The sequence below is a fragment of the Salmo salar genome, unplaced genomic scaffold, assembly GCF_965601325.2.
Source record: "Salmo salar unplaced genomic scaffold, fSalSal1 ptg000519l, whole genome shotgun sequence".
NCBI lineage: Eukaryota > Metazoa > Chordata > Actinopteri > Salmoniformes > Salmonidae > Salmo > Salmo salar.
Genome location: NW_027675407.1, coordinates 126,325 through 139,998, shown reverse-complemented (window position 1 = coordinate 139,998; position 13,674 = coordinate 126,325). Strand labels below are relative to the sequence as shown.

Sequence of the window (13,674 nt, the reverse complement as noted above, 5' to 3'; positions counted from 1 at the left end):
TAATTTAGCCCAAACTACTACTTGTTCCCCTACTGTATTTATTTATTTATTTATTTTGCTCCTTTGCACCATATTATTTATATTTTAACTTTGAACTTTCTTCAAATTATAAATCTACCATTCCAGTGTTTTACTTGCTATATTGTATTTACTTTGCCACCATGGCCTATTTATTGCCTTTACCTCCCTTATCTCACCTAATTTGCTCACAATGTATATAGACTTATGTTTTTACTGTATTATTGACTGTATGTTTGTTTTACTCCATGTGTAACTCTGTGTTGTTGTATGTTGTCGAACTGCTTTGCTTTATCTTGGCCAGGTCGCAATTGTAAATGAGAACTTGTTCTCAACTTGCCTACCTGGTTAAATAAAGGTGAAATAAATACAAATGTATATACTGTATTCCAGTCCTGGTTCATCCTATATAACTACTGCTGTCCACTTCATATGTATATACTGTATTCCAGTCCTGGTTCATCCTATATAACTACTGCTGTCCACTTCATATGTATATACTGTATTCTAGTCATGGTTCATCCTATATAACTACTGCTGCCCACTTCATATGTATATACTGTATTCTAGTCCTGGTTCATCCTATATAACTACTGCTGTCCACTTCATATGTATATACTGTATTCCAGTCATGGTTCATCCTATATAACTACTGCTGTCCACTTAATATGTATATACTGTATTCTAGTCCTGGTTCATCCTATATAACTACTACTGTACATCTACTATTCTTCAGATATACTACAGATGTACTCCAAATTGTCTATGCATCACATCACAGTATACAGTGTATATATGTATATATATATATATATATATATATATATATATATATATATATATATATATCATTGCTTGTCCTAATATTTTCATTGACTTCTGCCCTCTGTGAGCTGGGAACACAAGCATTGTTAGATATTACTGCACTGTTGGAGCTGGGAACACAAGCATTGTTAGATATTACTGCACTGTTGGAACCAGGAACACAAGCATTTCCCTTCACCCACAATAACATCTGATAAATATGTGTATGAAACCAATAAAATAAAATGTGATTGTATTGTTGAAAGTGTTAGATAATTCTCAATCCGTGTTGTGTCTTGTCTAAGAACAGCCCTTAGCCGTGGTACTGTATAATAACCATATATCACACCTCCTCAGGACTTATCGATTTATAAGGCATTATAAAGGTGATTAAAATAATGATACATACGTACTTCATAGAAAACTGTTACCCTTCATATATTCTAACAACTCACATTTTAAGATTCATTATGTCATTTGTTCCATGTTAAGGGCTCTAACATTGGAACAAAACTATTTGTCTCCCTCTTGATGTTGCATGCAGTTCCTCTCTCTCTTCCTGCATTCCTCCCTCCCTCCCTCTAACCCCACCCCTCTGGCAGAACCAGGAAGTCCATCCCCCTTCACAAACTCTCTTCTGAGGAAACGAAACTGATCTGAGTCTCTGTGTCGTCTGTCTGTGTGAGAGTGAACAACCGTCCAAATGGCTCAACAGGGAGTTCTGCTGGACCAGGACCAGTTCTGTTGTTCTGTCTGTCTGGATCTACTGAAGGAACCAGTCGCCATCCCCTGTGGACACAGTTACTGTAGGAGCTGTATTGAGGGCTGCTGGGATCAGGATGTTCTGAAAGGGGTCTATAGCTGTCCTCAGTGCAGACAGACCTTCAGTCCGAGGCCGACGCTGAGTAAAAATAACATGTTGGCTGAGGTGGTGGAGAAACTGAAGAAGACAGGACTCCAGGCTGCTCCCCCTCCTGCTCTGTGCTATGCTGGACCTAGAGATGTGGTGTGTGATGTCTGCACTGGGACCAGAAAGCAGAAAGCCCTCATGTCCTGTCTGGTGTGTCTGGCCTCTTACTGTGAGACTCACCTCCAATCTCACTACGAATCTCCTGCTTTGAAGAAGCACAAGATGGTCAAAGCCACCGCACAACTACAGGAGAAGATCTGCTCTCATCATGACAAACTGCTGGAGGTTTACTGTCGTACCGATCAGCAGTGTATCTGTTATCAGTGTACAATGGACGAACATAAAGGCCATGATACAGTGTCAGCTGCAGCAGAGATGACTGAGAAACAGGTAAGACCAGAACAACTTATTGGTGACTGTCTGATAAACAAAGAATTAAAGATACAGTAGGAACTAAGGCTGTTTGAATATGAGATCATTGAAATGAAATGAATCCTCAGCAGAACAAATATGAACACAAACCTTGAGTATATTGATATGTCAACCCAGATTCTCTAAATGTATCACCATTTTATAATGTCAAAGACTATTATCATTCTGAATGCCCTTTTATGAGTCCAAAGTTCAGTCTCAACCTGTTGATACATGTAGTCCTACCATAAAAACTATAATCATTCACATAGCAACAAATAAATATCATTTAGTAAATGGACCATCCATTTTTTTAGATCTTCCTCTCTATGGGCCCTATGTCACATTACTATACTATTGATCTACTGGACTAATAAAGCTTGATAGCTCATTGAAGAGTGATTCTCCACAGAGGCAGCTGGGGATGAGTCAGCAGAAGGTCCAGCAGAGATTCCAGGAGAGAGAGAAGGAGCTGAAGGAGCTCCAACAGGCTGTGGAGTCTCTCAAGGTGAGTATTGTTGACCAGAGGAGACACACCATTTCACCTGTCTCCTCCAGTCAGAGAGAGAGAGAGAGGAAGAGGGGCCCCTATCCAATCCCACTGACCCCACTGTTGGGAACAGGTTGTCACTGCTGAGGCAGTGAAGAAAGTAGAGGAGGATGGGTCAAGGCTGAGGGATCCTGAGAGGATCCCTGTGAGTAGTAGATCTGTGACAGCACAGAGGGATGGGCCAACCATTGATATATGCTTCAGTAAGGTTGGCTTCTTAGTGTTCATAGCAAATGGTTATCAACTGTACCGCAGAAATGGAATGTAAATCACAGAAGAAAAAAAATGTTTTGGTGGCAGCTGCAGAGAAGTATTTGGTCATACTAGATTTGACTTCAGAAGAGTTCCAGGGTGTGTTGAGTGGTGGTGTCCTGTCCTCCCAGGTCGTTGGCCTGGTGCAGGAGCAGATAGGGTCAAAGTAGTGGAATGGGGTAGTGGGTTTTAATGAGTGTAGGGTTAGTTGGCCTGGTGCAGGAGCAGATAGGGTCAAAGTAGTGGAATGGGGTAGTGGGTTTTAATGAGTGTAGGGTTAGTTGGCCTGGTGCAGGAGCAGATAGGGTCAAAGTAGTGGAATGGGGTAGTGGGTTTTAATGAGTGTAGGGTTAGTTGGCCTGGTGCAGGAGCAGATAGGGTCAAAGTAGTGGAATGGGGGTAGTGGGTTTTAATGAGTGTAGGGTTAGTTGGCCTGGTGCAGGAGCAGATAGGGTCAAAGTAGTGGAATGGGGGTAGTGGGTTTTAATGAGTGTAGGGTTAGTTGGCCTGGTGCAGGAGCAGATAGGGTCAAAGTAGTGGAATGGGGTAGTGGGTTTTAATGAGTGTAGGGTTAGTTGGCCTGGTGCAGGAGCAGATAGGGTCAAAGTAGTGGAATGGGGTAGTGGGTTTTAATGAGTGTAGGGTTAGTTGGCCTGGTGCAGGAGCAGATAGGGTCAAAGTAGTGGAATGGGGTAGTGGGTTTTAATGAGTGTAGGGTTAGTTGGCCTGGTGCAGGAGCAGATAGGGTCAAAGTAGTGGAATGGGGTAGTGGGTTTTAATGAGTGTAGGGTTAGTTGGCCTGGTGCAGGAGCAGATAGGGTCAAAGTAGTGGAATGTGGGTAGTGGGTTTTAATGAGTGTAGGGTTAGTTGGCCTGGTGCAGGAGCAGATAGGGTCAAAGTAGTGGAATGGGGTAGTGGGTTTTAATGAGTGTAGGGTTAGTTGGCCTGGTGCAGGAGCAGATAGGGTCAAAGTAGTGGAATGGGGTAGTGGGTTTTAATGAGTGTAGGGTTAGTTGGCCTGGTGCAGGAGCAGATAGGGTCAAAGTAGTGGAATGGGGGTAGTGGGTTTTAAAACCTCTCTAGGCTAGGCGGGACGAATTCGTCCCACCTACGTAACAGCCACTACTATCCTGTGGCGCGATTTTCAAAACCTTAAAAATCCTATTACTTCAATTTCTCAAACATATGACTATTTTACAGCCATTTAAAGACAAGACTCTCGTTAATCTAACCACACTGTCCGATTTCAAAAAGGCTTTACAACGAAAGCAAAACATTAGATTATGTCAGCAGAGTACCAAGCCAGAAATAATCAGACACCCATTTTTCAAGCCAGCATATAATGTCACCAAAACCCAGAAGACAGCTAAATGCAGCACTCACCTTTGATGATCTTCATCAGATGACAACCCTAGGACATTATGTTATACAATACATGCATGTTTTGTTCAATCAAGTTCATATTTATATCAAAAACCAGCTTTTACATTAGCATGTGACGTTCAGAACTAGCATACCCCCCGCAAACTTCCGGGGAATTCGCTAACATTTTACTAAATTACTCACGATAAACGTTCACAAAAAGCATAACAATTATTTTAAGAATTATAGATACAGACCTCCTCTATGCACTCGATATGTCCGATTTTAAAATAGCTTTTTGGTGAAAGCACATTTTGCAATATTCTAAGTACATAGCCCAGGCATCACGGGCTCGCTATTTAGACACCCGGCAAGTTTAGCACTCACCATAATCATATTTACTATTATAAAAGTTTGATTACCTTTTGTTGTCTTCGTCAGAATACACACCCAGGACTGCTACTTCAATAACAAATGTTGGTTTGGTCCAAAATAATCCATCGTTATATCCGAATAGCGGCGTTTTGTTCGTGCGTTCCAGACACAACCTGAAATAGTAAAGAAGTGTCGCGCGCATGGCGCAATTCGTGACAATAAAATTCTAAATATTCCATTACCGTACTTCGAAGCATGTCAACCGCTGTTTAAAATCAATTTTTACGACACTTTTCTCGTAGAAAAGCGATAATATTCCGACAGGGAATCTCCTTTTCGGCAAACAGAGGAAAAAATCCCAAAGGCGGGGGCGGTCGGGGTCACGCTCATAAGGCCAGTGTCCCTTGATCGGCCACTTGAGAAAGGCGATAATGTGTTTCAGCCTGGGGCTGGAATGACGACATTCTGTTTTTTCCCGGGCTCTGAGCGCCTATGGACGACGTGGGAAGTGTCACGTTAGAGCAGAGATCCTTAGTAAATGATAGAGATGGAAAAGAAGTTCAAGAAATGGTCAGACAGGACACTTCCTGTAAAGGAATCTCTCAGGTTTTGACCTGCCATTTGAGTTCTGTTATACTCACAGACACCATTCAAACAGTTTTAGAAAATTTAGGGTGTTTTCTATCCATATGTAATAAGTATATGCATATTCTAGTTACTGGGTAGGAGTGGTAACCAGATTAAATCGGGTATGTTTTTTATCCAGCCGTGTCAATACTGCCCCCTAGCCCTAACAGGTTAAGCTCTAGTGTTATGTTTTGGGAAGTGTGTTTTCATCACCTTAGGGTGACACTAGAGACTTGTGAAGAGCAGACTCCTTAGGGTGACACTAGAGACTTGTGAAGAGCAGACTCCTTAGGGTGACACTAGAGACTTGTGAAGAGCAGACTCCTTAGGGTGACACTAGAGACTTGTGAAGAGCAGACTCCTTAGGGTGACACTAGAGACTTGTGAAGTGCAGACTCCTTAGGGTGACACTAGAGACTTGTGAAGAGCAGACTCCTTAGGGTGACACTAGAGACTTGTGAAGAGCAGACTCAACAACCTCTCTCTGCATCATCAGGACAGTTGCTTTGTGAGAAAGTGTTAACTGTGGAAGGCGTTAACCCATGTACACAGTTAGCCAATTGTTATGTAAAATGCCGCTCGGAAGGTCCAAGTGGTCTCGTCTTGGCCCCAAGTCAGAGCAGGACCACTGAGGCCATAGCTCAGCGGGACACTGGATCCAGGCTGTGGAGTTGGAAACAAAGTCTGTGGCCACTCTGGGGAAAATCCTCAATGGAAATGGCTGATATCTGTAGAGGTTCTGTATAGAAGCTTATAGAAAGTATGGATTAAACACACCTTTATCTCCATCCTCTAGATGTTTACATTTTAACATCCTTATATAACCAGCTCAGGGCTCCATGCCTGTTTTCTAGTTAGTTTAAAGACTTTCCTACAGTAGCTTCTCCAACCTCGCCTCATGCTGTGAGTATCTGGTACTATGCTACACTGCACATTGGAGATTCAGGAACGTTTAGAGGTATTGGCCTATCAGAGAGTCAGAGCCGGCATCCCAAATGGCACCCTGTTCCCTATATAGTGCCCTACTTTAGATCAGAGTTCTGGTCAAACGTAGTGCTCTGGCCATTAGGCTCTGGTCAAAAGTAGTGCACTATATAGTGAATAGGGTGCCACTTGGGACGCAAACTGGGAGTCTGTTGGCTCTGTTCCTCTAGTCTTAGACAGACCTTTAGTTTGAATTATGGCCACCACATGCTGGGACAACCACCCCAGGAGGTAATGTCACACTCTTCTTCTGGCTTCTCTTCCATTATCTCTTTCTTTCTCTCTTCTGGTCTTCATTCCTGCCAGTGTCAGAGGAATAAGGAGGAGATTGTAGAGAGATAGTGTGTCACAGCTTGCCTCTTTGGAATATATGTACTATCTAGAATGGAGACTGCCATTGTCATTTAGTCCAGTTAGCTTTTACCAGTCCTATCACATTTTAGAGAGATATACGTCTGTATGACATTACAACAGATAACTGGAAACATTTTATGTTCTTTTTAAGGCAGCTGCATTTAGAAGACAGATTTCTTCTGTCCACAGCTGTACAACTAGTGGAATTCTGGATATAGATACTGTAGTTACTGTAGTAATGTGGTTGTAGATGTATAGATGTACTGTAGTTACTGTAGTAATGCGGTTGTAGATGTATAGATGTACTGTAGTTACTGTAGTAATGCGGTTGTAGATGTATAGATGTACTGTAGTTACTGTAGTAATGTGGTGGTAGATGTATAGATGTACTGTAGTTACTGTAGTAATGCGGTTGTAGATGTATAGATGTACTGTAGTTACTGTAGTAATGCGGTTGTAGATGTATAGATGTACTGTAGTTACTGTAGTAATGCGGTTGTAGATGTATAGATGTACTGTAGTTACTGTAGTAATGCGGTTGTAGATGTATAGATGTACTGTAGTTACTGTAGTAATGCGGTTGTAGATGTATAGATGTACTGTAGTTACTGTAGTAATGTGGTTGTAGATGTATAGATGTACTGTAGTTACTGTAGTAATGCGGTTGTAGATGTATAGATGTACTGTAGTTACTGTACTAATGTAGTAATGCGGTTGTAGATGTATAGATGTACTGTAGTTACAGTAGTAATGCGGTTGTAGATGTATAGATGTACTGTAGATCTTTTCTATTTAAATTAAATTGTTGTCTCAGTTCATTCCAATATATAAATTAAATGGCTTTTTACTGTATTACAACCAACCTTTTATGTAAAATGTTCACAATATCAACATTCCCGTAACTTGTTTCGATATCATAGCGTAAACAAAATTAGCCCGACCATTTGACAGAACTAACCGCTCCTCAAAACATACAATTAATCTTTATTCTCTCTAATGCCTATGTTTTTGTATTTTTTGGGCAATGTTTTTGCCCATTTAACATACTTCTTATCAATTTGCGTGAATTAATTGATATGGCAGTAGATCCATTTACATTAATTTTAAGGTTGTGAGCTTTCTTTGACAACAAAAGGATAACTCAAAGTCATTAACCTTGACTCTAGATGTGATCAGTCGTCATGTCCTCATTTTGTATTTAGTCTGTTCAAGACGTAAATGTGTTTCAGATGACGTCTCGATATGGTATGACCCAACCAGAGCAGAGTGTGTGTGTTACACGGTCCTCATATTGTTGGCTAGCAGATATTGTACAGTTTTAACCATTTCTATAGAGTCTTGCTTAAAAACCCCAGATCCACATATTAATATTTTCATCTATAGGTCATCTATAAAACAGTATTATCCATTTCTTATCACAAATTATTTTCACATACAGTATAATGTATAATATCCTAATTTACTGTTATGGTGCTGTGTTATTACAAACAAATATTTATTCTTCATCATTTCATTCAAGGCAAGCAAGTCCAGTGGAATTATACCCTTCCAGTGTCCTACAGCAAAGCAGGTAAGAAAGCTGCATTCTTGTTATTAGATAAAATAGTTAATGTTCTTTGTAAACACATTGTGGTATTTTTGATGTGAGGAAACATTGTAGTAATTTCCAGTAAGACTTATACAAATTAATTTTAGAAAAAGACGCTATCTGCAAAATCTGAAGCGCCATCATGATCGTTATGAGAAGGCTAAAAAAGAGATAGCTGAGAGACAGAGGTCTTTCAATCAGTTCACCATAATTAATTTATCTGTGAGTATGTAGGTGTTATGCACAATGTGATGGTACTGTAGGGAGTATGATACCCCAGGTATTAATACATGTATAAGTTATTGACAGAATTAGATGCTTTTTTTCTCCATTTTTCTTCAGACCTCTACTGACCTACTTGATGAATCTTCGGATGCTACGGACTATGACGATGCAGACTATGTTCCAGACACATGTGGCAGTTTCTTGGATGCTTCTATTATAAGTACTATAAGTTCTTGTAGTAAGGAATATAAAACCACAGAAAATAATCTCCACCACAAACTGTCAGAGAACACACCATTAGGGAACGTTACAGCACACAGTGGGGATAGTACCACCAGTTCAGAGAAGCCAAGAACATTAAGTTATTCAAAGATGCGCAGCAATCCTTGTACTTCAGTAATAAGCTGCAGTGTGAATTCATCAGAGAACACATCACACCAGAAAAGCTCCATAAATGTCACACCTTTGTCAATAACAGCAAAAGGAAGCAAGTACAACAAGAAGCAATTTTGTCTTTATTGTAAAAAGGCCATTTCTAAATTGGCAAGACACCTCGAATCCATCCACAGTGAAAAGCCTGATGTTGCAATGGCTTTCAGTTTTAATAAAGGATCCCGCAAAAGAAGAGAGTTGTTACGCTCTCTTAAGAAGAGAGGAAACTTTGACCATAATGCTGAAGTGGCAAGCTGTGGCACTGGAGAGATGGTTGCCTGTAGAAGACCTAGTACTGCAAAACCATCTGATTACTACCGTCACTGCAAATTTTGCGAAGGACTGTATGCAAGAAATTCCCTATGGAGACGTGAGAAACTGCCCGAAGAAATCTGTTGAGGGAGAGCCTCAAGTTGGGCGGAAATGGATTCAATTGCACATACCAAGACCTGACTCAGTTAAGGAAGCTGTTTGGAAGATTGTTTGTGAAATGAACCAGGATGACGTTTCCTCGGTTGTAAGGAGTGAAACTGAAATCCTTTGTATCGGCGAGTCAGTGTTAAATTCCAGGAAACCATATGAGAAAAGGAATGACTACGCACGCCAAAAAATGAGAGAGATGGCAAGACTATTGATAACGGCAAGGGCTATAACACCATTGAAGAGCACCGAAGACCTTGTTATGCCCTGTAACTTTCCCCATGTGATACAGGCAGTAAGATCTGTTGCTGGTTATGATGTTGAAAGCAACTCGTATAAAATCCCATCATTGGCTTTGAAATTGGGACACAGTTTAGCCAAAGTTGCAGGCATTGTGCAATGCAATGCCATCATTGCAAATCGCCCTGCTGTTGCAGAGTCTGCAAAGCAATTTGCCACTTTACATCAGAAAAAGTGGACAGAGTCCATTTCAGCTGCCGCGTTGGGTACACTTCAACAAGCCAAATGGAATAAACCACAGGTTTGACCCTTTACAGAGGATGTGTCGGCGCTGCACAAGTTTCTTGCTACTGAGCGTGCTAAGTGTATGAAGGACCTTGAGGAAGAACCCAACAGCAAAAGCTTTGGAAATCTTGCTAAAGTGACTTTGACGCAGGTAGTACTATTTAACAGAAGGAGGGAAGGGGAAGTTTCAAAAATGGAGCTTCAGTCTTTCACATCCAGGGATCTTACGGAGCTGAATCCAGACATTGTGAGTGGCCTTACTGACTTTGAGAGGAAGCTTGCAGAGCACTTTGAGAGAGTTGAGATTCGAGGTAAAAGGTCAAGAAAGGTTCCAGTGCTTCTAACCCCTGACATGATTGCTGCTATGGACCTCCTCATGATAAGCAGGAAAGAGTGTCAAATCCACAAAGAAAATGTGTACATGTTTGCACGGCCAGGTATCCTTTCCCATTACAGAGGCTCCGACTGCTTTCGCAAGTATGCAAATCAATGCGGCGCAAAGAACCCAGAGGCACCTTTCTAGGACATGACATCCATGTCCATAGAGAATTCTATCGGCTTCCAGAGAGTACCCTGCAGCTCGCAAAAGTCAGCAAACTGTTGATAGCAATCGAAAAAGGAAGACTGCCTTACCTGCAGGGGAAAGGGCTGGATGACATTGAGGTCAATCCTGAAGTTAAAACTTTGTTTGAAATATAGTTTTTAGCAACTTCAAATATAACTATTATAAGTGTTGTTAGTCCTTCATTTAAATAATTGGCCGTAAATGTTTTTTACCCAACCAGATGAAGTAGAAATGAGTGATGATGATTCCAGCGAAGAATCCATTGCTGACCTACATCAATGCAAAGGTATCCTGACTTGTATATATGTGGTAATATCTTTAAGTTATGTCACATAAATGCACATTTCTGTTGGGATTATCGAAACGATCCTCTATCTGTTTTTAAACAATCACATTGGTGGTGATAAGTAATTCCACATTTATGGATTTGCAATCAGTTTATGTTTATATCTGAAATATCAGTTAATATCTAATGTAGAATTGCGTATTGCCTGACATTGAGGTTGTTTACAGTGAATAATACAAGCAAGCAAATGTATTGTCATAAAGCTCATAGAAAATAATCACATTCATTATTACTTTGCAAAGGCTCAACAACAGAAACTTCTAGGGACCAGACACTTCTGAGGCAAACACAAGAGTCAACCACCCTGGATAACATGGAGGGCACTCCTGAGTCAACCACCCTGGATAACATGGAGGGCACTCCTGAGCCAACCACCCTGGATAACATGGAGGGCACTCCTGAGTCAACCACCCTGGATAACATGGAGGGCACTCCTTAGCCAACCACCCTGGATAACATGGAGGGCACTCCTGAGCCAACCACCCTGGATAACATGGAGGGCACTCCTGAGTCAACCACCCTGGATAACATGGAGGGCACTCCTGAGCCAACCACCCTGGATAACATGAGCAACACACAACCAAGACATGGTAAAATAGTCACATCCCAAGCTTCCTCAAAGTGCTCCAAAGGAAAGCAAGGTTAGTAAGCATTTTGTATTCACATGTATTGATAACATCATATAACTACTAACTAGAATCCTTTGTATCATATCCTCCATTTGTCACTTTAACAGAGCTCATTGTTAATCAGCTGTATTTTGTTTGCATTTATGAAAGCTGTGAAGGTGAGAAGCAAGTGGACAGGTGATGAAGTGAAAGCTGTTGAGCGGCATTTGCTTAATTTCATAACAAGTTGCAGAATACCAGGTAAAAAGGACTGTGACTCCTGCCTACAAGCAGAGCCAGTAGCTCTGAAAGACAGAGACTGGTTTGCTATCAAATATCCACAACAGAAACGTAGCATTAAAAAGGAAGATGAATAGATAGAACTAGAGCCAACTGTAGCTCAGGTACCATCCAATTCCAATCAGCTTCTCCTCAGATAGTGTTAATATCTGTGGGTTTCATTTTCATATTATTTTCCTTAAATGATTTATATTTTTGGTTCTTGTACAAACATGCCACATAGGCTCGACTGTAGATCCAACATGTTCGTATTGTTTATGTATAATTGAGGGCTATTAATGAGCATATGTTTGCCACTTATGGTCACATGTTTTTGGAATAACAGTTGATGATATAGGTTAATACTCTGCTCTCATTGACAGGGAAAAGAGATAAACAGTCCTTAAAGGGATTGTTATTGTTCCCAAGTTTTCAGCAGCACTTTGTTCTTAACCACAAGTTGTTGAATGTGGCAAGGTGTTTCAATTACTGTTAAACTATTACCATTTCAATGGGTGCTTGTAACAGGCCTTGTGTATAGTAACTTGCACTACGTAAATATGATGTAAATCCCTACGTTATTTAGACAGTTAGCTGAATATACTGTACACTGTCATGTTTCATAAAAGCTGGATGCTTTAATAGAGAGTTTCTCATTCATTTTAAACATGCCATTTCTACTGCCTTGTGCATAGCAGGGAAGGAGGCAAAGTGTAGGTGGTCTATTCTGGGTATTCAATTGATTTGTTAATTTGCATATTTTCACTGGCACTCAATAAAAGTAAGAAAGGCATAAAGTGTTCCCTCTTTTTTTACATTAATATTGACTGCAAATGTATATATATATATATATATATATATATATATATATATATATATATATATATATATACAGTGGGGGGGAAAAGTATTTAGTCAGCCACCAATTGTGCAAGTTCTCCCACTTAAAAAGATGAGAGAGGCCTGTAATTTTCATCATAGGTACACGTCAACTATGACAGACAAAATGAGAAAAAAAATCCAGAAAATCACATTGTAGGATTTTTTATGAATTTATTTGGAAATTATGGTGGAAAATAAGTATTTGGTCAATAACAAAAATGTATCTCAATACTTTGTTATATACCCTTTGTTGGCAATGACACAGGTCAAACGTTTTCTGTAAGTCTTCACAAGGTTTTCACACACTGTTGCTGGTATTTTGGCCCATTCCTCCATGCAGATCTCCTCTAGAGCAGTGATGTTTTGGGGCTGTCGCTGGGCAACACGGACTTTCAACTCCCTCCAAAGATGTTCTATGGGGTTGAGATCATTACAAGACCATGGTGCTTGCCTACGGAGCTGTGAGGGGAACGGCACCTCCATACCTTCAGGCTCTGATCAGGCCCTACACCCAAACAAGGGCACTGCGTTCATCCACCTCTGGCCTGCTGGCCCCCCTACCTCTGAGGAAGCACAGTTCCCGCTCAGCCCAGTCAAAACTGTTCGCTGCTCTGGCACCCCAATGGTGGAACAAGCTCCCTCACGACGCCAGGACAGCGGAGTCAATCACCACCTTCCGGAGACACCTGAAAACCCACCTCTTTAAGGAATACCTGGGATAGGATAAAGTAATCCTTCTAACCCCCCCCCCCCCCTTAAAAGATTTAGATGCACTATTGTAAAGTGGTTGTTCCACTGGATATCATAAGGTGAATGCACCAATTTGTAAGTCGCTCTGGATAAGAGGGTCTGCTAAATGACTTAAATGTAAATGTAAATGAGATCTGGAGACTGGCTAGGCCACTCCAGGACCTTGAAATGCTTCTTACGAAGCCACTCCTTCATTGCCCGGGCGGTGTGTTTGGGATCATTGTCATGCTGAAAGACCCAGCCACGTTTCATCTTCAATGCCCTTGCTGATGGAAGGAGGTTTTCACTCAAAATCTCACGATACATTCATTCTTTCCTTTACACGGATCAGTCGTCCTGGTCCCTTTGCAGAAAAACAGCCCCAAAGCATGATGTTTCCACCCCCATGCTTCACAGTAGGTATGGT

The 13,674-nt window shown here is 41.0% G+C and overlaps 1 protein-coding gene across 2 annotated transcripts; it reads left to right on the top strand.

Annotated features, from left to right (window-relative positions):
• The first annotated feature begins 1,428 nt into the window (after window positions 1-1,428).
• Window positions 1,429-12,423, top strand: LOC145876211 (E3 ubiquitin-protein ligase TRIM8-like). 2 transcript variants are annotated; one of them, XM_082972000.1, is made up of 7 exons: window positions 1,429-2,122; window positions 2,556-2,651; window positions 8,168-8,218; window positions 8,579-8,681; window positions 10,624-10,689; window positions 10,992-11,390; window positions 11,529-12,423. In XM_082972000.1, the coding sequence occupies exons 1-6, from the start codon at window positions 1,526-1,528 to the stop codon at window positions 11,186-11,188; spliced, it is 1,110 nt and encodes a 369-aa protein (XP_082828126.1). In that variant the 5' UTR covers window positions 1,429-1,525; the 3' UTR covers window positions 11,189-11,390; window positions 11,529-12,423. The 2 variants fall into 2 exon arrangements, with proteins under 2 accessions (XP_082828126.1, XP_082828125.1); XM_082971999.1 differs by lacking the exon at window positions 11,529-12,423 and having other exon boundaries at window positions 8,579-10,689; window positions 10,992-11,210.
• Window positions 12,424-13,674: the final 1,251 nt, after the last annotated feature.

What these genes read in the sequence shown, in the direction of transcription:
- LOC145876211 (XM_082971999.1), top strand. Translation starts at nt 1,526, where the DNA reads ATGGCTCAACAGGGAGTTCTGCTGGACCAGGACCAGTTCTGTTGTTCT. An exon ending in CAGAGATGACTGAGAAACAG is followed by an intron (nt 2,123 to 2,555) that starts GTAAGACCAGAA and finishes GATTCTCCACAG; the next exon opens with AGGCAGCTGGGGATGAGTCA. An exon ending in AGGCTGTGGAGTCTCTCAAG is followed by an intron (nt 2,652 to 8,167) that starts GTGAGTATTGTT and finishes ATTTCATTCAAG; the next exon opens with GCAAGCAAGTCCAGTGGAAT.